Here is a 27088-nt window from a genome sequence, read left to right as displayed (position 1 = left end):
TGTAACAAACTAAATATAATAAGTGATACGTTAGTGGCCATGTGAGCATCATAATGACCACCAACGTGCTAAGTGTAGACGTGTAGACTCATCTAGCCAGGCGGTCCATCATCAATGTCTGCTGTCAAAGAGTTTATTGTTCATAATATAAATCATGAGATTCCTATGAACACAGAAGAACTTTACTAGGATTGATATGAGGGATTTTCATACATAACTCAGTCATTGTTACCCAACAACCAACTTAGATATCACTTAGTTACATAAGTTCATTTGTATTTGTCATACAATTTTCAGTTGTACCACGTATATTGATAAAAATTTAATTCTATGGGAACCTATAACTTGATCAGCTGGAAGTAATTGACAGTCTGCAGGATAAATCACATTGATTCAAGTGGAAAATATAGTTAGAACTCAAGAAAAATGCCAAAATTCCACTAAGTTCATGGGGGACCTGAAGTAATGAACTAAAGTGACCTGTAAGTGACCAAAGTAGGTCAAAAAGTGAAGTGGGAGCTGATGAGCAGGATGCAGCTCGCATTTTTTGGCGCAAAATGCGGGCTTGCATACCTGCAACAACTAGAGAAGACTGTGAGCTATGGTGCATGCTTTGGAGCATGCAAACTGAAGGCAAACTGGAGCTGAAGATGAAGATACAAACAAGAAAGGTGAGGGCTCTTCTTACCCGTCCATTTGGTCTGACGAAAATGAATGGTATGAGAGTCTATAAAAAGGGAAAATCTGAGAGAAAAGTATTTAGCCTGCTCTTATGTACGTCTTCTCTTATTTTATTTACCTTATTCATGGTCCAATAAAGCCCGACTTGTACCCAAGTACTTGAGTGACTTTGGGGCAAGCAAAGGGGGAGGATTTTGAAGGTGTATGGGCTGTTATGGGCTGAAAAACCAGTCATAAATAGGGCAGCCCACTATTCTTGTCCATTTTGTTGAGAAAACAAGTGATCCATGTGGTTGTAATAGAAGAAATTGACCTCTTATCATCAGGGCTTTACTCATTAATGATTAGAGGAGCTTATTCTGGAGTTTATGTACACTTTTTGAGCTTGATTATGGGCTGGAAATTTCTGTTTTAAAATAGGGCTGAAGTTAAATTTATGCTCCATCAATGCATTTCATGTACTATTAATCTATGTCTTGAATGTACTTGAGTCTACCATCAAAATACTTGTTTCTTGGAGTTGTAATCCGTCTACGTACATGAGATAGAAGCCCTTTGAGCTTTCATTTGGTATATGCATTTGGATTCAAATATGAGAATATCTTTTATGTAATGGATTATTTTTCCCAAATATATTTGATGTAATCAAGTTAAAGGCATTCATTCCATTCATGTATGCTAAATACATAGAAAAAGCTTGATATCTTCTTCTTCAACTAAGTCATTTCTAAAACCCAAATCTTGTCAAACTTCATTCTTTTTCCCTTCTCCAAACCTTGAATCCCACACTCTTCTTCTGCTTTAAGCCCCGGTGGTAGACCTTCAACCCCTAACACGACGATAGCGCACGTGTTGAGCTTGCCATCTCAACACTCCCCCTCAAGCTCAACTCTATCTCTGCAACTCCAAGTAAGCTTCGAAAATTTCGAAGCTTCTCTGCACACCCAATGCCTATGTGAAAATGTCAGTTATCTGATCATGTGTGCTGACATATATCAAGTCAATCTCTCTTGCAAGTACCTTCTCTGTCACAAAGTGGTAGTGCACCTCAATGTGTTTTGTCCTAGCATGGAACACTGGATTTCTAGCTAACTGTATGTTGCTCATGTTGTCACAATGAATGACAACTGGACCATCTCCCTGCACATCCAAATTACCTAATAACTTTTGCAACCATACCACCTCACATGCTGCCATAACAACACCTCTATACTCAGCCTCTGTACTCGATAAAGCAACTGTAGGTTGCTTTTTGCTGCTCCATGTAACTACTGCACTACTAAGGGAAAACATGAATCCACTTGTAGATCTTCTGTCTTACATGCTACCAGCCCAATCTGCATCTGTGTATCCAAAAACCTGTACATCCTTACCTACCTCATAAAAAAGTCCATAATGTAAAGTGGACTTCACGTACCTCAATATACGTCTAACTGCATCCAAATGAGGCTTTCTAGGCATCTGCATAAACTGACTGATAAGGCCAACAACATAGCTCAAGTCTGGCCTTGTGATAGTCATGTAAATCAAACTCCCTACTATCCTCCTAAACATAGTAGGGTCTTCTATCTCATCCCCAACATTAGCACACAGCTTCACATTTTTCTCCAATGGTACTGAAAGAGGCTTACATGCTGTCACACCATACTTGGATAACATATCCAAGCCATACTACCTTTGGAATAGCCATATACAATCATCACATCTTATCACATCAATACCAAGAAAGTATCGCAACTCACCTAAATCTTTCATCTCAAACTTCTTCTTCAAGAAGTCCTTAACTTCAGCAATCCCATTGCCACTATCACCTATAATAATCAAGTCATCCACATAGATGACTATGATAACCAACCCTGCATCTCTCTTTCTCACATAAAGTGAGTGATCAGCATCAAAAATACAAAATCCAATATTGACAAGATACTCTCCAATCTTGTCAGACCATGCTCTATGTGCTTGCTTCAGCCCATAGAGCGCCTTCTTTAACTTGCACACATATGTGGGATGCTCTAAATCCTCATAACCTTTTGGCTACTCCATATATACTTCTTCTTTCAATTCACCATGCAAGAAAGAATTCTTAACATCCATTTGCTGCAAACTCCAACCTTTGGCTCTGCTGCCAAGGGAATCACACACCTAATAGTTTCCATCCTAGCAATTGGACTGAATGTCTCTTCATAATCTATGCCATATGTTTGAGCATAGCCTTTTGCAACCACCCTAGCCTTATACCTTCTAATTGAACCATCTACATTATGCTTGAATTTTTAAACCCACTTATAGAAAATAGCTTTCTTAAACTTAGGTAAGGGTACCAAATCCCAAGTCTTATTGGCTTCTAATGCAGCCATCTCCTCATCCATTGCTACATCCCAATTAGCATGACGAACATCATCCTCAAAACAAGTGGGCTCAACATCCTCAACTAGTTTCACCATATAAGCATAATGATGAGCTGCATAACCTTCAAAACCAAATATTTTAACAGGGTATCTGACCTTGCTAGATCTGCGTACCATCAGATCACTCAATGGAGGCTTTACATTACTATGAGCTCTCTGTACACCTGGCGTCCTGATTGAAGGAATGCCAAGCTCATCATTCAAACTCTCCAAACCACTAGAATCTCCGTCAAGTCCCAAATGATTGGTAGATGCATCATTACCATCCAGCACTTTCTTCTTTCCTTTTTTCTTCCTTGCAACACTTATAGATCCACCTGAAGATGTGGGGCTACTCCTTAGTCTCCTAGACTAAGGGCTCACTGTAGGTGTAGTACTAGATGATGTTTTTGGTCCACTAAGACTCTGTGATTCTTTTTTATCTTTTTTCACATAGCTATCCTGATCATTATCATCATCCAAAACATCACCAACAGGTGTATACCAACTTCCCATCTCATCAAAGATAACATCCCTGCTGACTCTGAACTCACCTGTGATAAGGTTATAATAGTGATACCCTTTCTGCTCTAAAGAGTATCCAATAAAATCACATTTTTCTACCTTTGGATCACGCTTCTTCTGTAGCTCATCTGGCACATGAACGTATGCAATACAGCCAAATACCTTCAAGTGCGATACATCAGGCTTCTTGCCAGTAAAGCGTTCTTCAGGAGTCATCCCATGAACTGCAGATGTGGGAGTTATGTTCATAATGTAAATAGTAGTATGGACCACCTCAGACCAAAAATGTTTGGGCATATTCTTTTCAGCCATTAATGCCCATGCAACTTCTGCAATATGCATGTTTTTTCTTTCTGCAACACCATTTTGCTGTGGGGTATACCTGTAAGTAAATTGCCTCTTTATCCCATGAGTTCTCAAGAAGCCACTGAACTCATTAGAGAGGTACTCTCCCCCTCCATATGATCTCAAGCACTTTACTTTTAAGCCTATTTCTGTTTCAATAGCTGCCTTAAAATATTTGAAGTGCTCAAACACATCACTTTTTTCCTTCATGAAGTATACCCATAACTTTCTTGAACAGCCATCAATGAATGTGACAAAGTATTTGCTGCCACCAAGAGATACATTCTGTGTAGGCCCCAAACATTTGTATGCACTACATCAAGTATTTTTCTACTCACTTCTCTATCATGTGAGAAGGGTTGTCTTGCCTGCTTACCAAACTGGCATGCTTCACAAACTTTATGCAATTCTGCAACTCTAAAAGAAGGCAACCCTATAACCAATCCTCTGGACTGCATTAGTTTCAGCCTTTGCACATTTGCATGTCCAATAGGTTTATGTCCTTTAGCATACATAGCAGCATCCATTGCAGAAATTCCAGCATCTAAAGTGAACATTCGGTCAACTCTACTTCCTTTTGCGACCAATCTGCACTTATCATTAAAGTCTTCTACAAAACAACATTTTGCACTGAATCGGACCTGCAACCCCTGCTCTACCATTTGGCTAACATATACTAGATTCTTTGTAATTGATGGCACATGTAATACATCTGTCAAACTCTTTGTCTGGACATTATACAAGGACAAGAGAACCTTTTCACTGTGTGAAATTGGGTGGCATGAATCATCACTCATCTGCACATAACTTGGGTTTTGTAAGTCCTGCATCTCTCCAAACCATTCAACATGACTGGTCATATGATTAGATGCATCTAAATCAATATATCATACATCATCATGTGTCCCCTTTCCTGTAACCGCATTCATCATATGCTGCATAATAAACAGACACTCATTTTTGTCTTCATTCTGTCGTGAAGATGATGCATAGTTTCCTTGCTGCAATTTACCACTGCGAATATCATCCTTCTTAACATAACAATTGGCTGCAATATGTCCTATTTTGCCACAATAATGGAAAACAATAGCAAAATTTCTAGAGCCTCTGTTTTACCATCCACCTCTTTCTCTAGAGCTCCCCCTGCCTCTAAAGTTTTCTCTGCCTCCAGAAACTTGCATTTCACCAAACTGTTGATTGAACCTATTTTGCTGGTTATCGCCAGCATGTCCCATACCACGATCTCTCAAAGAGGATCTACCACGTCCCCTTCATGAACTCAAGTAAAATGCTTGGACCTGTTCACCATTTCTTTCAGACAAATCACCCTGCATATTGATCTCTTCAGTAATCATGAGAGAGATCAGCTCATCAAAATCTGGAAATGGCTTCCGTACATATACTAAAGTAACAAATGATTTCCATGCCTTCTCATTGTTAAGGCTACTCAGAGTGGATGAAACCAAATCATCATCATCAGGCATTACATTAATCGCTGCTAAAGCATCTGCAATGCTCCTCACCTTCAACACATACTCATTGATAGACATTTTCCCTTTTTTCAAGGCATTCAACTCTTACTTGAGTTGAATCTTTCGTGCCTTTGTATTTACTGAAAACATGCTCTCAAAAATTGTCCAAGATGCATGTGAAGTTTTTGCATTCCTAATATGTCCCAGCATAGTATTATCAATGACTGCAGATAGCCAGTATATCACCTTTTTGTCTTTCACATTCCACTCTTTCCATGCTTTTAACTCATCTGCAGTCGGAGGGATACCCAGCTCTGGCTCCTTTTATTCACCTGAGACAAACTCATAAAGGCCCTTTCCAATGAGAAAGTTTGTCACATGGAACTTCCATGAAGGGTAGTTGTTCTTGTCGAGCTTCTCAATAATGGGATTTCCATTGTTCTCTGCCATTATCACAAACAAGGATACAACACAACAAGCTAGTCTTCTGCAATCTTTCACAACACGTGCACAGCAATACACCAAGCAACTTTTTTCACTGATTGCTCAATAGTACATGTAATCTGCAACTTGTTTGCAGATAAACCTTATGTTTTCTTCCTACAAATAGCTCAAAAATTACAGATTCGCAATCTGCAACCTACGCACCCACTTTCGGTCAATACAGTCGAAATCACAGTGTATCCTGAAACTGTTGTCCGCAACCTTCTTGTGGCTCTAAAACGGGCCCTGAAATGGCCTTAGACGCCCAAAATAACTGCGGAAAAGCCCTAAAGGGCCAAACTGCAGAATATACAGTGATCTGCTCGCACACCAAATCTCACAGCAATCTAAGATTTTTGTTCAACCCTGCTCCCGGTGCCTCCACAAGCACTATCCAGAGAGAGTGGAAGAATGGGAGAGCTTCTTACCCGTTGCTTGCTCAAACCTTGCTTCTTATCCTTTACTTTAGCCTTCAAAATCAGCGTGATGGGGAAATTTGCTTGAGCTGCTGCTCCAAACACACACTATATACACAAGAGGAAGCTCACTCAAGAACACACGAAGAGAGATGGAGGCCAAAACGTTTTCTTGCTAGTTTCTTCTTCTTATTCCACACACTATGCAATGTACACAAAGTATAGATAAGATACAACATAAAGGAAAGTGGCCTTCTAAGTCAAACAGTGCATGACCAACTACACTAATCGATTGGCGCTATATCTTTTCCAACTGTAGGTAGGTGTAACAAACTAAATATAATAAGTGATAAGTCAGTGGCCATGTGAGTATCATAATGACCACCAACGTGCTAAGTGTAGATGTGCGGACTCATCTAGCCAGGCGGTCCATCATCAATGTCCGCACGTATTGAGCTTGCCATCTCAACATTCTCCCCCCCCTCACTTGCTACCCAACCTAGTATTATGATGTTGAGTTATCTCTATTGTTCTTCTTATTGTTATCATGCAAAAATAGATTACCACACAATTTTGATGTGTATTTATTCAAAACATCACTACCACGGTACCATTTGCATAAAATATTTAACAATGATACAACAAGAGTATTACAATGACATGAAGAACTGTGTATCCAAAATGAGAACAATCACTACTTATACCTACAGATTTAAAGACAAAACTTGAGAGACGTTGGTGCAAGTAATGTTGGAGTAGGAACTTGCATCCTCCTCCATATCAGTGCATCAATTCTACCAGTATTAACCAGGTTCTTATCCCCCAAAGTAATGAGAGGGATCAACCCAAGAAAACTGTCAATCTCTACCTTGAACTTGGACATAGTGATCTAGCCCAAAACTAGCAAGTACAAGTAGCTCTTTTGTTTGCAACTATCCACGAGGATCCATGCATAAATCGTACATGGCCTAGGATCCATCTCTTCATCAATATTGTAGTTAGTGGAGCTGATGTCACGACCTCCAAAAATAGTGAAAGCAAGAAAGGGCAATTGCTACCTAGATAGGTACTCTCAGTTCTCTCCCCCTCTTTGCCTCCACGCCGACCTGCAACATTAAACATTTGCATAAAAATGATATTAAAAATTTGTTAAAGTCTAAGGTTTATCACCTTAAAGGCACATTACACCTTGAAAATTAGTGATTTGAAAATTTTGTGTTACATTGACTGTGTGGTTTAGTGATTTCTTCCAAGTGATTTTTGTTGCATCTCCATCATGGCACCTCTATGTCAAAATCCAAAAATGGTATTAGAGAAAAAGTAGGAACATGCAAAGCCAAAGGGGAAACAACTGGGGTACAAATTGCAATTAGACATTGAAATTGTAATTGATCTAAAAAAGGTCATTTAATTGAGAAGTGCATATTGACTAGCAAAGTGAAATTCACTTTGCAAGAGATTATTGGCATTGAAGAGTTTTAGAAAGTGAAGGAAACTTGGTGATCATCAACATAGATTTAGACAAGGTCTACGATATGGTTTGGTGGGATTTTTTCACTATAATCATGGCTAGACTATGAATGGGGAGATAATTTTTACCATATGGTGAATTTACTCTTCAAGAATGTAGCCACGAAAGTGAGGTTCATTGGATACATAGCCCACCCTTTTTAGTTTAAGGAGATCACTCAAACAAGGATGCACCTATTCTCTTCAACATAGTTGGTGATCCACTACTTAAGATGGTGGATAACAAAGTGTAGAGAGGACTAATCCATGGTCTCTCTCTAGTAATAACTCCCAAAGGTGCACCCAACTTTTTGTTAATGATAACTCTAATCTAGTTTTGTCTTATAGGGCTAATTTGGGGCTAACAATTATGAGTAGTATGTAGTTCTAAGGCATAAAAATTAGTAAACTTAAGACAAATATTCTTTATTTAGTTTTGGAAAATACATGTGATTAGATTTCTCAATGTAATCAAGTCAAGGGAAGTTTTTTGGTATCTAGAGTGCCTCTAGGGTTGGGCATATTGATTGGATGTTGGGAAAGATGGAAAGTAAATTAAACACATTTTGTACATTGTCCCTGAGCATTCGAGGCAATTCAATAGTGGTACATAAGATACTTTCACCTTCCTTGATGTTTTTAATATTAGTAACTCCATTCTCTAAGGTGCAATGAAAAAAAGGTGAGAAGCTACTACAAACGATTTTGTGGAGCTTCGGACCAAGTAGTAGGTGGAATTCAATTTCTAGAAAGTGATAACCACAATAAGGGATTGTGGAGGATTAGAGCTGTAGAAATATGAGGAGAAATCAAGTCAAAGGACAAAAGGTGATCTTCAAATTGCTTTACAAGCTCAGTGAGGAAAACCATGGACTATCATGATTAAACACATGTGAGAGAAGGCAAAGATATATGTGGAAAATGGACATCACTTACCCGTAAGGTAAAGTTACATGGGGAAAAGTGGACAAAACTTACATGGGTGAAAATGGAAAACACTTACTTAGGAGGATAGTGCTTGCCGATGGGAAAATCTAGCTCCCAATATCTATCATGAGAAGTGCTCATTGACCAATGGAGATAAGTTGTGGCCAAGGTTCAATGAAAATTTGGAAAGGAGAGTTATATGAGAGGCAAAGTGTTTCTACAAAGTGTTTGGACATTTCCTCAACCTTATGCTATGAACATCCCCCCATCACCTAGGACCTCAAAATGGCATCAAGGGAACAATGAAATGGTAGGATATCTAGAACACTGACATATAGGGAGTACTTGAGTTAGAGGAACTTAACATGTAATTTGTAGCTCGATAAAGAAGAGCACAAGTGCATGATTGCACTCCTCTAAATCAAGAATGCAAAGTGCTTGCTAGACACAAAGTTTGTTCTAGAAGATATGTGGTGCTCTATCATCAATATAAGGGGAAAATCAACATGCAAAACAAGCAAGAAATAGGACATATAAAAGAGAAGGGACACATGGCTGCCCACATCAAAGAAGCATGGAAGACATGTTACCCTTACACCATTGTTGACAATTCAAGAAGAAAACTACTAAGAACTTGAAAGGTGACACCGTGTTGAACTTAATGCTATGTAAAGTAGGTGCTAAAAAGATACCTACTAAGGTTAAGATTTTCAAATTAATGAAAATCAATGATTTATGACTCCTCTGTATTGTACAGAGTGAGATAGTCACCCATCACTTTTGGCACTATGTGGGGGCAAGGCGATTCTGGGAAAGAGTGAGAGAGTGGACCCATCTTGTTGGGATAAATAACACCATTAGGATGCACATAGCTTTGTTTGGTTGATAAAGGATCCCTAGATTAGGAGTCCTTAAAGCTTTGGAAAGTACTAAGGGCCATTGTTCTATAAATAATTTGGACCATTAGGAGCAATGTTTTCATAAAGAAGGAAAATAAATTTACAATAGATATTATGTTTAAAAATATAAAGAAATGCTATGGCTCTACTTAGGGCACTAAGGAAAAATGACCAAGCCTTCAAGGTTGCCTTTAAGCATCTAGCTAAGAGTTGAAGCATTTTTGCTTAGCCAAGTCACCAAATTTTATGTTCGTAAATATTCAATATAAATTCTATTTCATACTAAAAATAACAAATTATATAAATCTATCTTAGTCTAAAATATTTTAACTCGCTATAATTAACGAAGGGAAGGAGTCTTTTACACTAACTCTTATGAAGAACTAAAATAGATGATTTACTCAATCAAAACATTTTCTATAATGCAAAAAGGAAATCAATTCTATTGAGTAATAACAATACAATAACTTACAAATAATCCTCACTAGAAGCTCTCTAATAATTCAATTTCATCAAGTCCATATCAAAGACAACAAATTATTCCCTCCTACTAATCAAATTATCATGTCTACTAGTGTTTATATGTATTGAGCTACTCAAATGCCGGCTAATAGTTAGTTATTAGTTAGTCATATGTTACCTTCACATGGCTTGCTGCACTATTGAAATAATTTTTTGAAGGATTAAGGAGAAGAAATTCTCAAATTAACAAAGCAAAAACAAGAAGCATTGTTACACTAGATGGGCATGAAATGAACAAAATAGAGCTATGTTTAGCATAGGATTGAGAACTAGGAGTGGAGAGGGCATGTGTGTGTGTGCATTCATGTATACATGTGTATATATGTGTACTTGGGATTGATGGCTCTACCACCTTCATATGGTCAATTCCAACGTTAACAAATTTATAATTTTTTTTATAAGCTAGATCTTAAATACCTAGAGCAATGCTTGAATTTCGTATATTCTCCTATATAGAGAATTTTGAGAGAATGTAGGAAATTCTTCATATGTACATATACTTCCCTACTATTAGAAGTGGGGAATGACATTCTTACATTTTCTTATGTAGGGAATTTTGAGAGAACATAGGAATTCACTACAATGACCTATAGTTTCCTACTATTAGAAGTGGGGAATCAAATTGTCCAATTCTCTTATATAAGGAATTTTGAAAGAATGTAGGAAATTCTCTCTTTTGATGTATAATTCCCTACTAGTAGATGTGGGTAATTTGATTCCCTAGTTATATGTAGGAAATGCATGGATACATATATAAAAAATATCAATGAATTTCCTACATTTCATAAAAATTCCTATATAGGGAATGATTAAAAGTTCCTTATGATATAAATGTGATGAGAAAGATGAAATACTTATTGCAAGTAGTACCGACATGGAGAAAAGTTTATTATAAAAGTGGAAGGCCTATAATTGTTATAATTGATACGTGTCCTATTATAAAGAGTATCTCATTAGAGCTTCAATTCTTGTTTAGACAGATTTCTCATGCCACTTCTTGGCATATTTACTAGTTGCTCAACTCTACATATTGCTATGCTTTGATAGATTGCTTATATCAAGTCCTTGAATCCAAAGTTTCAACATATTGCAAGCAAAGAGAATCTAGTTTTGCTTATGTGTTATTAAGGGCTCAATATGAAAATGAGGAAGATATGGCTTCAAATGGTAAAGAAGTTGAAAGTGTAGGAGCATCACTTGACCATGTATACGATGCTTCCTTAATTGAGCATTTTTTACAAGTGTTCTACAACGGTGAATAGTTGTAAGTTGGTCTTTATTTAAGCACTTTGACAAGGCAAGAAGGGTAGTCATAGCAAGAGTTTGGAAGGATTCAAAGGAAATCATATGGGTATTTCTTAAAGAATGGGTTTTTATGGAAATATCAAAAGTAGAGAATGGATTGCCTTGAGAGTAATATGTGACAAAGAACTTAACAACATATTATAAAAGACTTTCATGAGATTTTATAGGCCTATCATCAATTAGGAGTTTGGACCAAATTCCGAACAAAGAGAAAAGAAAGATACTTATGGAAAGGCATGTACAAAGATGTATTGCATTTTGTTTGAGACTTTCACTAGTTGTTAGATGTACTCTTCTATTAGACATTCTGATGGTATACAACCGACATATCCACTGGCTATGCACTATAAGTGGGTGGTTGACTTAGTGTGACCATGCCTATAGGTCTTCTAATGAAGGAAAATATTGTATGAATGATACCATTATTAAGCAAACAATAGTTTGGAAAGGAGAGTGTAAATAGAGAGCATTATGGAGTATAAAAAGGGACCTTGGTGCCAATGTTCACACTTAGTTTTTAGGAATCTAGGAAGAATTCCTAGTTAGCATTAGTTGTTACATCTTGTTCTTTCCTTTTACTTTGCAGCAACCATGGATTTAGACTAATGGAAGCTCATCATTTTCCTCATACATTTTATGTTTTCTAGGAATTAAATGTTAGATTAATTGTGTAGATCAAGCCTTCTTTTCATTAGTATTAAAGCAATAGTTAGATCCAACTAGTAGGTCACTTTCAAGCTCTAGATATGGTGTCTATAGTTAGAATAGGCAATTGTGGTTACAAATCTTGGTTGGTATGTCAAGAGTGATTATGACAGAATTCTATATTTAATTGTGGTTACAATTGAAAACATTGCAGATAATTTTGGCCAAAGAATGGCAGACTTCCTGCCATTTTAGGAAGTTGTCATCAAATTGAGGCTAGTTTGGAGTCTTTCTTGGAAAAAGAGAAAGAAATTGGAGTTGAAGTCAACTAAGAGTCTCTTTTCTTTTGAGAACTATGATTTTTAACTTTACCTTCTTCAAACTACTAAACCTTTCATGGAATTTCTTACCTTTGATATTCTCTCTATGGCATGATTAAGTGAATGCACCAAAAAGAGGGAAACTAAGCACGAAAGGTTTTCGATAGCCTAAATGTGCGCCTATTCCTTCACAACATACAAAGCCTAATTCCTTGCATCTCTAGGAGTAGAAAGAGCACCACACTTTTTGCCTTTCATCCAAGAAGTACACATAGACAACAATAGAAGCCTATGCAAATTGTGCTAGAAAAAGAAAAGCAACCCTGGACTAATTGATAGCTTGCCTCTCCCATATGAAGCTTCATACTATGGCTCAAGCACTAAGGAATGAACTTAACAAAGGATTAATCCACTTTTTCATGTATTGGAGCTCGATTGTGAAGATTTTCTTCCTCCATGGTTGAAATTTTCAAGATATCCATAAGGTATTCATAGATTAAAGCCATTCTAAGCATCTAAGACTTGATTTCTCTGATGTTGAAGCTTATTTTATCCTTTCATAAGGCCATACTTCTCTCTTATATCATTGAGGAATTATCTTATTCTCTATTGCTACAACAAAATCTTCTTCTCTATTGCTATAGCAAACTAGATAGCCATGGTTTCTTAGGTCGGATCTACAAGTATGAGTGTGAACTTGATGGGGCCTTTCACCAAGGAGCATCAATAATTCTATCTTAGACATATTCAAGCATTATGGGATCAAAGTGATAGCAATATTTCAAGATTGTGAGGTGTTATACTCTCTTGAAGACCCTCAACATTAGCATGCTTAAATTTCTTCTTCATTTTAGTTAAATTGAAGGGCTTTTTGACCTCCAAGGGCTTCAAGGATTATGCATAAGGTCCAAAGGTGGTCTTGGGCAAGCACTAACATTGGACCATCTCTCTTAGATTGGGAGGATATTATCTTGTTGGAAAATAGATTACAACAAGCACCATTCAGTGGAAATTGAAGAATTGAGGATTGAATCAAGAGCATGGATTAATCATTGCATTGAATCAGTATTTTAGCAAGTAGTGATGATGAGGAGTATTAATCATTTTGTGATGGAATATTGATTGGACTAGGTCTCCATCAACATTCATTCCTATATATTGAAGATGGGCATTTTATTTTCTCTTTAATATCTCTTTTATCCCATTGTTAACCTATCTCCACTTTGCTGAAGAGAGAGATAAGAGCTAATTACTCTCTTGAAAAGAGCATATAGGGACTACCCTAGGGCTGATCTAATTTGCACTTGTGTCTATCAATCCTATCCATTAATTTCTTGGTGCTTGAATAAATCATTTCTCTTCTTTTATAATGCCTAACATTGATAATCATTTGTTGGGTGATTGTTGTTCATAAAGCTAGAAAGAATCCTATTATGATAAGTGGGGAAAATTTGTAATGCATTGATTCATTGCAAAAGGGTAAACTCTTATCCATTTCCCATCTTATTTGAGCCTTTCTTGTTTTCTTCAAATCTTGCATTTCACTGAAGGGATCAAAGACTTGTTTTTGCCCATGCACATCATAACTATTTGATTAGACTAGCATGTACTTGTTATGCCTATGATACCCATGAGGAAAAGCGAATGGCTGATAAGATGTGAGACAAAAGAGAGGTGACCATCCCTCACATTGACGATCTTGAAGGGGTGTGCAACTCGGCTTGGGGAGGAAATTTGCACACCCCCAAATCTCAAAGCCCATGTAGGTGCCAATCCTAGTGTCTTATCTCTCACACAGGTACAATGTTATAGAGTGAAGATATTACCATTGCACTTGATTGGGCCTTATTTTCATCCATATATTGGAAATTTATCTTACTCTGAGTTTACCATAGGTTTTATAGGTGGATTTTAGCATAACATGTTCAAATAGGTTTAAACATGGAATTTTTAGATAGTTTATAGGGTATTATAGATTGGTACACATATTTGCAGGTACCATTATCACTTTTGGTGACTCACTACAAGTGGTATAGGTTACATACATGTGCATTATAGTGTTCCACAAGGTCTGGCAAGGAAAAAATCACTTACAAGTTGCTTTACATATGTGAACAGGGTCTAAACTAGGTGCATGCACAGCTCTAGATAGGGTATTGAAATTGGTTCCAAAATAGGCAAACATGATTCTATAGTGACCATAGTGGATAGAGAGTGGATAGAGGACTTGTTATCAAGGTTTCAAGCTAGAAATCGCCCATTTGGATATTGCAATCAAAAGTTATTGAAAATTTTGTGGCTATACTGGTTACAAAAACAATATAGGTACCATGGCCAAAAATAAAAAGAAATATCCTATCTTGGTCATAATGCAAGAAGAATTGAGGGTTTATAAGAATGATTGTGATCCTATGCATAATGCACTCAATCATGATGTGAAAGAAGGAAAATGAGTGCTAATAATGGCCAAGGAGTGCGAGAGGTAAATGGTCAAAAGGCACAATATGTTAATCAAGCTAAAGAGATGAATGCTAATCATGTTTCATTCAACTCTAATAGCTATCAGCAAATTTCTAATGACATTAAGGGCCTAAAGGATAGCATTTTGTACTTAACCATGGATGTTGATATCAAGATTGACAAGTTTCTCCAATCTCAATCTAGCATGGTTCTTAATACCAAATTTGACAAGTTTATGACTTTACGAAGTGAAAGGTTGGTTCTTATAGCAAATCTTGTTGTGCAAGTCTCACCTATCCATGAAAGTCCAGTCCCTAGGACTAATGTTTAGAAAATGGAGTCAACTTTGAGGTTAGGGATCCTTCCAAGTCCAAGGAATTCAATCAGCCATATCAGTCCAAGTTTAAGCATAAAGATCCTATCAATCCAAGAGCAAATGATAAATTTGAGGGGTTACATAAGAGCCAAAGATAGGATGAGGAATATCATGGGTGTGATCCCTTTTACAAGTCCTTTTATGGACTATAGTCTAATGTTCCTAGAAGAGTTGATTCTAACAATCAACATTTGCATGAGGAAAGATATGAAGAAAGAAGATTGTCTCATGGACATTCTAATGAGCAACAACACTTGTTTGGGTAGCAACACTTATTTGGATAGCATAAAGATCATATCAATCCAAGAGAAAATGATCAATTTGAGGGGATACACAAGAGCCAAAGATAGGATGAGGAATATCATGGGTGCAATCCCTTTTACAAGTCTCTTTATGGATTGTAGTATAATGCTCCTAGAAGAGTTGATTCTAACAATCAACATTCGCATGAGGAAAGATATGAAGAAAAAAGATTATCTCATGGACATTCCAATGGGCAACAACACTCATTTGGGTAGCAACACTCATTTGGATAGCAATACTCTCTTGGAAATAATCATACAAATGGGGGACATAACTATCATGGGAAACGAGTACCACATGATAATCTACATTCTTATGGTTAGTCTCAAGCTCAAGGAAACACTTTTAATCATTTTGATCAACCACCTATGCCACCTACTTATTTTGGGCAGCATCAAGCTTATGTTGGAATAAACAATTCGTTGGGACAACCACCTAATGCTCATGGATCTTGGAGCAATGAAAAGAATAGACCATCTTATACGGGGATGTATAACAATGCACACATTGTCATACATGGACAGCCATACCATTATAACAAGGAGTACAATGAGAGGATTAGCATCCCTATTTTCAAAGGTGACAATCTATCACCAATCAAACTTGAGGAGTGGTTTGACAAGCTAGAGATGTATTTTACTTTTAAATATCCATGAGCTGAAGAAGCAAAAGTCTATTATACAACCCTTCATTTGGAGGGGTATCCCCATACATGGTGATGATATATGGCAAAAATAGGGCAAAAGTCTGTTATACAATCCCTCATTTGGAGGGGTATGCCCATACATGGTGGCAGTATATGGTGAAAATAGGGCAAGTATTCTTGACATGGGGAGCATTGAAGAGAGCCATAATTTAAGTTTTCATCTCACCATTAGAAAATGAGAAATTAGAGAGGTGTTGTTACTCTTTACAACAAAGGGGACAACCAGTTAGAGACTACTCTAACCAATTTCTCAATTTATCAACGTATATATATGTAGCTTCAAATGGAGAGAAGCTTAACAAATATATCTTTGGTCTTGATCTAGCCCTATCATCCAAATTTTAAGCTATGTAGCCTAGTTCTATACACAACCATTCAATATGCCAAAATGTATAGCCAAAAATGTAGGAGTTTTCAACCCAAAATAGGGGGTGCCAATTAGTCTAATCAACCTATGAGAGGTGTACAATCATTTGGACAACAAAAATATGGAATTAGGATTGATGGGAGCCCATTATATACCTATGGCCAGGATACCCACATTTCCTACTACATATGCATCAAAATAGGGATAAATTTTCAAACCTATGGTTGATGGAAAAGTTGATCAAAAGAGGACCAATTTTAGTGCTAAAACTTCATTTAACAATGCCCAAGAAAAACATGTTACAAATGACATGTTTGCTAGAGGATTTTGTTTCAAACGTGGAGAAAAGTGGATACTTGATCATAACTCAAAGTGAGTATGACCATTGAAGATGATCCAAAAGATATTGAAGGATAAGAGTGAGTATGACCATTGAAGATGATCTAGAAGATGAGTCACATGTTAATGTAATGCAAAATGATGATGGAGCAATTTGTGAAGAAGTAGATGGGAATGAAGAGAATAGTTGTGATGAATATTATGATCCTATGGATAAACTCCCATTTGACCTAGGTGGTTACTATGTAGATGAAATTTGGAGTGATCATCTTCTCCAAGGTTGCACTTCATCTCTCACGATGCGTAGACTGGATCTAAGTGAGATAATACACTTCAACTTAAGGGATTTATTAATGGAAGGGTTGCTCATATTCTTATAGATACAAGGAGCACTCATAACTTTTTCAATTCTAAATCCTTTGAAGGGTTAAAATTGTTTCCTCTTGAGATGGAGTTTTCTTTGCACATTCAAGTAGTTAATGGGGATCATGAGATCAGCAATCGAGTTTGTCCACATATTTCCTTTTCGGTTATCTAATGCTTATGCTACTTTCTAGGCTTTTATAAATAAAATATAGTAGCCCTTCCTTTACAAGAAAATCCTTGTATTTTTTAAATGATATATTGATTTATAGCGAGAATAGGGATGACCATTTGTAGCATGTTAGATATGTGTTTGAGCTCTTGAGGAAAGAAAGTTTAGTGCATTAAGGATTGGTCTACTCCAACCAACACCATTTCATTAGGGGATTTCTTGGACTCTTCTTTTTACTATTAGTTCATCAAGAACTATGGACATGTGGCAGTACTTCTTACCGACATGTTAAAGAAAGAGATAATATTCTTTTGGGACGCTTTAGCTAAGAAGAACTTCAATGAGTTGAAAACCCTACTCATTTTAGTACCTATCTGGGTTTGTCCATATTTTTCTAAAGAGTTTACAATATGTGCTTATGCAAGTGGTTGTGCATTAGGGTTGTTTTAGTCCAAGATCATGGAGTGATTGCCTATGAAAGCCAAAAGTTGGATGCCAAAAAGAGAAGCCTAGTGTGAGCACAAAATGCTAACAACACTCCATGTGATCAAGAAACTGCATCATTACCTTTATGCTAGCCATTTCAAAGTGAAAAGTCATAATAGGATATTGCAATATCTCCTATCGCAACCCACACTTTCTCCAAAGCAAAGAATATGGTTAGCTACACTTCAAAATTATAATTTGGAGATATTGTACATGGATGGTAAGGATAATGTTGTGGCTAATGCACTTTTACACATGTAAGCATATTTGTTAACAACCTTCTCCACTATCTATAAAGATTGGATAAATGACATCCAAGAAGAGTATTTGTTGGACTAGCATGCAGCCACAATTATGCAAAAATTATAACAAGGAGATTATGGAGAACTCCCAAATTATAAGTGGCATGATGTTCTTGTATGGTTCAAAGGTTTGGTTTATTTGACACCCTTATCTATTTTCAACAAAAAGATTCTTCAACAAATGCATTATTTTCCAATGGCAAGGCATTTGGAACTTTTCAAGACATTTGATAAGGTTCATAAGGGCTTTTATTAGAAAGGGCTTTGGATAGATGTGAAGGATTTTGTTTCCCAAAGTTTACATTGTCAATAGAACAAGGGTTCTTCTCTTTTACCAAATTGCCCATTCCCACTAGAAAATGGAGGGATATATCTATGGATTTCATCACACAGCATCCAACTATTAAGCATGGTTGAAATAGCATCTTTATTATTGTTGACTATTCGACAAAGTTTGCTTGCTTCCTTTCCACTAAGACCCAATATTCAACCAAATAAGTGGCAAATTTTTTTATGGAAATGGTTTTTTTTAATTGCATGGTATGCTCATGAAGATTTTCTCTAATGAGGATTCCAAGTTTATGGGTAGATTTTAGAAGAGTTTCTTTAACTCTATGGGTGTAGTCCTTACTCCTAGCATCACCTACCATCTTCAAATAGATGGACAAACAAAGAGAGTGAATAAATGGCTTGAAGTTTATTCAAGATATTATTGTCATGATACATAGTCCAGTTAGGACCATTGGCTTCACCTTGCTAAATTCTGCTACAATAATACTCATCACTAGAGCATTGGGATGTCTCCTTTCTAGGCTCTCTATGGATACAAGATCCAATTACCTTTAGTACTATTTCATGATGATGTCAATCATCAAGATAAAGATGAACTTGAGCATATAGAGTCCCTTATGAAGCAATGCCAAGAAGATATTCCCAAAGACAAAGGCATAATGAAGTCTTATGTGGATGACAAGAGAAGGCATGTGGATTTCCAAGTGGGAGATTGGGGATTTTTAAAAGTACCAAAGTCTCACTATGCATCACTCAAAGAAGGCCACAACAAATTAGCTCACAGTTTCTATGGTCCATATCAAGTGCTTTAAAGAGTTGGAGATCTTGCTTATAGGCTTCAACTACCCTCTACTAATTGTATACATGATGACTTTCATTTTTATTAGCTAAAGCCATCTGTTGGGCTTGAAATTCAAGTGCTTGAAGAGTTGCTACCCATTGATCAAGATGAGTCAATCATTTATAAACTTGAAAAGATTATTGGTTAGTGTGAGAAGGTCCTTCATAATCATTCTCTTATGGAATATATAATCAAATGGAAGGGTTTACCATCAAAGGAGTCTACTTGGCAACCATCTACTTATTTTGATAATTTTCCACGGCTTCTTCAAGAAGATTCTTGGAGTAGTAGGACAAGAAAAAGAATATTTTTTATTAAATGTTTTCATTAAAAATAATCGGTCTAACTTCATCAAAATTAACTTTATGGTCTAGATGGGTAACCATGGAGTGTCTTCTACATTTAGACACCTCATTTGCCTTATTTGGAGGGCTATGTCCAAAGTTATGGCCATTTTACTATTGCAGACCTGTTCTAGACAACACTTGGTTTTTTATAGTTTTTCCATATTTGTGAACCTTCTTTCACATGGGAGATACTTCGCAAACTAATGCTTTTATTTGGAAAATTTCTTGATGCTTTAGTTCTCTATGGGATTCCTCTATCATTTCTACAATTCAAGCATTGAGGACAAAGCTATGTTCACGATGGGATGGTCTATAATGAAGGACAACATTGTATGAATGAAACCATTATTAATTTGGAAAGAGGACAATAATTGGGAAAGGAGTGTAAATAGAGAGCATTATTCTAGGAGTCTAAAAAGAGGGCTTAGTGCCAATGCACACAATTTTTGCCCATTTTTTGAAAATCTAAGAAGAACTCCTAGTTCGCATTAGTTATTACATCTTATACTTTCCTTATGGAGCTTTAGACTAATGGAAGCTCATCATTTTCCTCTTACATTTCATGCTTTTTTAGGAATTAAATGTCATATTGATTTAGTATAGCTAGCCTTCTTTTCAGATCTATGGTAGATGACATATATTGCACTTGCTAGAAAGATCTCACAAACCAAGTAAGAGGTCAAGCTTTAAGAACAAAGATTAAAAGTGCCATCTGTAGATTACTTTTAGAAGACATGATATGTTTCTATGGATGTGTTGGGAAGGTAACTATAGATAGAGGAGAATGGGATGCGGATGAGGCAAGAGAGTTCTACTCAAGGATAGGGATCAAGCTCGTAATCAAGCTTTGATACATATTCAAAACCTTTTGCATCAACATGGACATAGTTTGGCTAACTATCATGGACTACCTAAGGTGAGAATGGAAGTCCAGGCAAACCCTTTGATCCTTGATGAATAAGTTAATGATATAATAAAACAAGAGAATATTTTCCTAGATATGGATGGTATGCTTAATGATGGACAAAGGAGTTCTATTATAGCAATAATGAATGCTAATGTTCAAATCTATGATAATATATCGATCTTTTGAAACTTACCCAGAATATTCGAGTGAGAGTGGATGAGAACCATTTTATTACATGGATGCAAGATATTGGGGATGAAAAATGTTTATCACATATTAATAGCATGTTGAAAATTCCATCTAGTATATTACTATCGGATGAAAGGTTGATGTAAGATTGATTAATTTTGTCTATTAGAATGTGCATTGCCTATATCATGCTATTCTTGTGCCTCGAAATATTCATGTGAAATAAAGAACGATCTATATGATTTTAGATCCTTCTTTAGTGAACAAGCCATTCTTGCACCTCAAAGTACCGATGTGAAAATTTAAGATAATTGTATATTGTAGTTACTACCAAGAGAAGTTAGAGACAATACTTTAGTGATGATTCTATTGATAAAATAGATGAAAATATCTTCCTCTACAATGTGAAATATCTTAATTCCTTCGACCTTAGTGGAGATATTTCTTCTCACAATTTGCTACTGAAAATAGATGCTCTAATAATGTTGCTTAGGAATTTGAATCCTTCTAAAGGCTTACACAATGATATGAGGCTTATATACAAGGCATTTAATAATAAGGTCATTAAGGAAAAAATAATAACAGGTACCAGTATTAGGGGGGAGAGTATTTATTCCAAGAATACCTTTCATTCCAACTACAATACAATTTCCCTTTCTTTATGAAATGTTTACAATCCCTATCCGTTTAGCATTTGCAATGACCATTAACAAATAAAAAAGGCAAACATTATCATATCTAGGATTGTATCTGAAAACCCCAATCTCTGCTCATAGATAACTCTATTATACATTCTCAAGAGTAAAGTCGCTAGACAAATTGAAAGTTTCACTTCATGAGAAAGAATATAGTAAAGGCTACCATGAAGACTGTGTGCAAAGAAGTTTTACCAAAAGTATTATAATCTCACATTCACTTCTTCAATAGTAAGTTCTTTCAATTGTAAATCAATTGGCGTAATCTTTCTTTGCTAATTGCTTTAACTAGTTATTTTTGTTCAAACTATGTACATGTAAAAATTTTGCTACCATCAAACTTATTTTCTTGCTTATTTGTTTACCTATGGATAAACAAGTTTTAGGAAATGTAATATAACCTCTCCTTCTTTATCAATAACTATTGTAACCTTTCTTTGCTTACTCTACGTACTTATTTGTCTCTAAATATGTTCACATGAAGTTTCTAATTTCACTACCGTCAGACTTATTTTCTTTCATTATTTTTTTATATACGTACCAACCAATTTTATACAAAGTATTATAAACTTTCATTCTCTTCTTCAACAATAAAAAGTGATTTGAATAAAATTATCTAGATCAAATAGTGTTTCAATTTAACTATCATCAAAGATATTTTCTTTGCTTATTTGTTTTTATTTCATTCTTGAATTTCAATTGTGCCATATTTAATATTAAAAAATCATAATAATTTCCTTTTTTTGAGTTTCTAAAACTTATTTTATTTTCTCATTTATTTTTAGTTTATTCTTAAGTTCTAAGGTGTGCCATCTTTATTTTAAATAATATTTAAAAATTAAGCATGCTTGCTTTTTTTCATGTTTATTGTTTGCTAGATGGCCACATTAGCTTTCTTATATTATCATGCTTCATCTTAGTGAACCATTGAAGCAAATGGGAGTTCCAAGATTTATTGTGTTTTGTCACTTTATATCAATTTCATCTAAATTCTATTGATTGCCCTACCAATGCTAGAGCTTGGCTTATCATCACCCCATGTAATACTTACTCAATTTCTTGATAAATATTTTATAGCATAATAAAATACATTAAGTAAAGGTGATTATTTCTAATATTCTTTCTCATTTTTAGGTGTGGCAAGCAATGCTAATAGGTCACATATTGCAACACAATCTGGAGGGGATGTGCACCCAATCATGTAGTTGTGCTATAGGTTACCACATTGGTTACTTAAGATTGATCTAATTGCATGTTTACATTCAGGTTCACTGCTGGCACTGTATCCTAGAGATTACCACTTTAGTACTGAGAATTGACACTTCATGTTGTCAGAGATTGGTCCCAGTCCCATTGTTATATTTAGATAAATGAGAATCTTCATGGTTTTTCCCTTAATAACTGCATGCTTTGACATGGTGAATTCTATATTGGAGATTGGATGTGTTGCTAATGAAGGTCACAATATTTGTTACAAGATGTACAAGTGGCAACACAATGCAAGCAGAATGCTAGCCTTACTACCTGAGGGTGAATACTCCCCCAGTGTAGACCTTGAAGGTTGGTTGCAGCAGCCGACCTGATTGGATTGGATCATTGACACCTGTGACCTCTCACTATCCCTTACTTGTTTGCACCTGCTTTGTGATATGCATGCGCCTTTGCCATGTTTCCTGTACAAGTTTCTCATCTCTTGGAGGCAGGGAGCATGGGGGCAGATCAGCTGGTCCGTTTACCCTTGATGTCTCAAACAGTGCTCTCTCTCTATCTGGTGCTTGGCACAAGAATGCTTCTGAGCATAACTCAGACATGGTTTCAGTACTGGGCTCGAACCGCAGTAACTTTCCATACTCACGAAGAGCATGCAGCATGTAGTCATATACATATCCCATGCTCACATCTTTGATAATATATTGGTTGCCAGACCTTCCCATTTGTTCTGCCTGCATATAAACATGGTGAAGAATCGTGAAAGATGAAGAAACAGGACCTGCAAGTGACACCATAGCTACATGCATCTGAGTTTAACATGTGGTAGTCTAAGATGATCCTGCAGAAAAATATGGACCCCTTCTATAGGATCTGCAAGTGATAGTGTATGTTCTTGCTAGGAACAGAGATTGATGATTCCACACCTCAGCTGGAGGTATGTCACTAGCAGAACAATGAATAAGGACAACAGGCACCATTATAGTTCCTTAAACATTTTCTGATAACCATTAGCACCACATTAAAGAAAGCAAGAAGATGATGAGTGCCAGAAGCAACACCAGTATATCCAACTACTGGCTAATCTTACCTGGACTGTACTGTTGTTGCCCCATTCCACAGCAAACTTAATTGAGTTGCAGAGAGTGTCAGGTTTGATAGGCCAAAAATGGTCCATTGGCATAAGCCCTCTTGAGAAAAAATCATAAAACTTTGGATTGACCAAAAGAACAGGTGAATCACACGCCAGAATGTACTTCAAGCTGACAGACCACCCCCGACCTTCAACATATATTTTGTATCTGCCACAGCCAACACCAATCTTAGCACCTTATTCAAACAGATTTGCAAAATTCACCACAGTTTTTGGTTAATCACTACATACATCAGTGAGCCATACCAAGCACTACTCCTTAAGTGATAGATTTACTGTTGCCTTAACAACTTCACAAACCTTCATTAAACAGCAGACAGGAACTTGATTTATATTCACCAGTTACACCTATCATGATCTGTACCTATGCTTGCACTGCTGGGCTAGCTTTGAATTCTTGTAGTTCTTCTTTGACTCTGCCCACCAGTCCTGTACACATCACAAAACTTCTGTTACCAATGCTGCTGTTAAATAATGTCCGATTCCTATTTGGACCTGAAAAGTAACACTAGTCATGGCTTCGTATAAGACCAAAACAAGATGTTGAAATGCCATCAAGAGCAGCAATCATGTGTTGGTCTGATGGCTTCACCTGGTGAATGATTTCAGCTCCATTATGTGCACCATTGCAGCGCTGAAGTCCTTTCCGAAGACTCCCTCCAGTCTTGCTGTTTCCTTTCCAGAACGCAACTGGATGCCTTTCCTCCCAAAGGATATCCTTCTGCCCTCTCAAAATATCATTAATCTCTTCATCCCAAGGCTTCAGATCAATTTCTGGCCTGTGAAAGAAAGTAACAAAATTCTGAGTTGAATCCTGACTTAGTGCAACCATCATGCAGTCTAAACACTACTTATTCACTGACCTGATATAATTGAACTTAATTTGTGAGTTGGTGACATTTGGGATCTGGAGTCTAAACATAATGAAAGTTACATTAAACATTATGCAACCAATGTGCAATCCAACCAATCTAGTCTTCTTTGTAGATAGATATTTAGCAGTACAAAAGGTGTGACTGGACTCAACAGTTTACGCTATGGTAGCTGGAATGGAAGGTAGCCTGATAATTGCATGCTTACCACCCCCAAAATGACCAGTCTGGAAAAGGGATGTCAAAGTCATTCATGGTGCTGCAGTAGCTGAACATCAGGGGTGGTGATCCTGTGGCATACTTCTGTTTTGAAACCACCGGTGTGTCTCCGCATTGAAACAGCAATTCCACATCAGGGATGAGCCCTGGATAATGCTGCAGTAGCTGAAGAATCCCCCACAAGGTGAACACAGCTCTTGTTTGAAAGCAAGATTGGTATGGATCAACATACAATCTGTTGTTCTTTATGACCACGCGAAAGTTGGCACCATGTCTCCCCTTGTCAAGCATTTCTTTGGAGATCCCTGACTTAGCCCATGGTGCCAAGTCCTCATGAATGTATCTGAAGTAGAAAGGGCAAGTTCGTCCCTCAGCAAGAAGCTGCGCGGGTGCATGCTCTTCTTTCTTTTTGTGAATTTGGCAGCTGGAAAATGGGCATGTGTTCGGAGCCCGATGCTCACTTGAGAGTTTTAGCCAGAACTGGGGACTAGGCCATACAGTTCCATCTGAATGATGCAGGTGCGGATGTGTTCCATCTGAATGATGCAGGTGTGCTTTATACCGTACAACCAGATCCGTCTGCATAAAAAGACAAAAGGTCCAGATTACTAGGAGCTTCTCTCATCGGTACAGCCTGCCAGGAAAAAGAATTGCGATGATCACTGTAATTTAGTAGACCTTAGCACCCATCTTACACCAGGTCGCCACGAAGCATGTGGTAATCAGTAAGGCAGCCAAGATGCCCCAAAGGGGTCTATGCATTTTTCTGATCAAAGGCCTGGGTGATAGCCCTCCATGACAAGAACAAGTCATCTTCAAGGATGGATGATTCAACACAGGGTCCGCTCAGTGATTACTCCAATTACAAGGATAACACTGCTGATGTTGATTGCCAGTACATCAAAAGGAGCCAGGAGAGAATCGTGGGGATGCTTTACTTTGCCGCAGGATCGCGAATGGCTGTCTAACGACTGCGAGTACCATAACCCTGACATTAGTAGGATTCACAATAATGGCAGGCATTCAAAAGAGAAGCACTGAGAAAGCACTGGATGAGGATGGCTATGAGGATGCAGAGCATAAAACAGACATAAACTGATGTACAAGCCTTCGTGTCTTAATTAGAATGCATGTGCACAAGCTGACTACTCCACAGGTAATTGCAATTCATAGGCCTCAAGGCCATGCTCCTAAATCGGCTAATTACAATCCACAGACCTCGAACTAGCATTAAATCAGCTGATCGTTGTGCATGTCTAAAGATTCTAGCTAATGGCTTTCAAAGGTTCAGAGGTGTTCGCTAACTAACCAAGATTGAGTAATCTATGCAGAGAATCAGGTCTGTAAAAAATTAGCAAGGACCCTGTTGCTCGCTCCCTTAGAATTCATCATCCAACCAGCCGGATATGGCGAACAATCGCGCCGAACTCCCGAGATGAATAAGAATAAGGAAGAGCTTAGAGCGATGGAGAAGTAGACAGAGAGGTTTATGAAGGTGCCAAGACCCCCCCAATACGGGTGAGGCAAATTAACACTCAGCGCGAGATGAATAAGAATAAGAAAGAGCGATCGAGAAGTAGACAGGAAAGGTTTATTAAGGTGCCAAGACCCCCCCTTACGGGTAAGCCAAATTAACACTCAGCCCGAGCACGTGAACACGGAAAAAAGTAGTAGACATAGAGAGACAAAAAATAGAGAGGAATAAAAAATGGGAGATTTGAACCCGGATCAGCTGATTGATAAAACAAGTGGTTTAAGAAGATTTTTTAAAAATGCATTTTGGGAATAAAAACGAGGGTATATTTACACGAAAAGAGCGAGAAAGAGAGAGAGAGAGAGACACGCGCACACACACACACACAGAGAGGAAAAAAGACTGACAATATTCTCTATATAAATGATATAGTGATGATATAGTGATTAGTCATTGGCACAAACTAAAAAGGTCTAGGTAAGCCCTCCCTTAAGATGGCAATTCACTAGGTGAGGCCTCCCTTCCTTCCGAGGTGTCACTAATAAGCGAGATAATACTCTCTTTTGATGTATTCTCCTTTG

General features: G+C 37.1%; 1 protein-coding gene across 1 annotated transcript; it reads right to left on the bottom strand.

Annotated features, from left to right (window-relative positions):
* Window positions 1-22799: 22799 nt before the first annotated feature.
* LOC148010321 (uncharacterized) lies at window positions 22800-26572 on the bottom strand. Its single transcript, XM_087671441.1, has 7 exons — window positions 26343-26572; window positions 25712-26004; window positions 25023-25612; window positions 24535-24721; window positions 24307-24371; window positions 23880-24090; window positions 22800-23523 (listed from the first exon to the last, which is right to left on the bottom strand). Exons 2-7 carry the CDS (start codon window positions 25844-25846, stop codon window positions 23197-23199), a joined length of 1515 nt encoding a protein of 504 aa, XP_087527567.1. The 5' UTR covers window positions 25847-26004; window positions 26343-26572; the 3' UTR covers window positions 22800-23196.
* Between the last annotated feature and the right edge of the window lie 516 nt (window positions 26573-27088).

This window comes from Lygodium microphyllum, chromosome 29 (genome assembly GCF_053477565.2).
Source record: "Lygodium microphyllum isolate KBCC chromosome 29, Lygodium_microphyllum_v1.1.10, whole genome shotgun sequence".
Lineage (NCBI taxonomy): Eukaryota > Viridiplantae > Streptophyta > Polypodiopsida > Schizaeales > Lygodiaceae > Lygodium > Lygodium microphyllum.
This window is presented reverse-complemented; position numbering and strand designations above follow the sequence as displayed.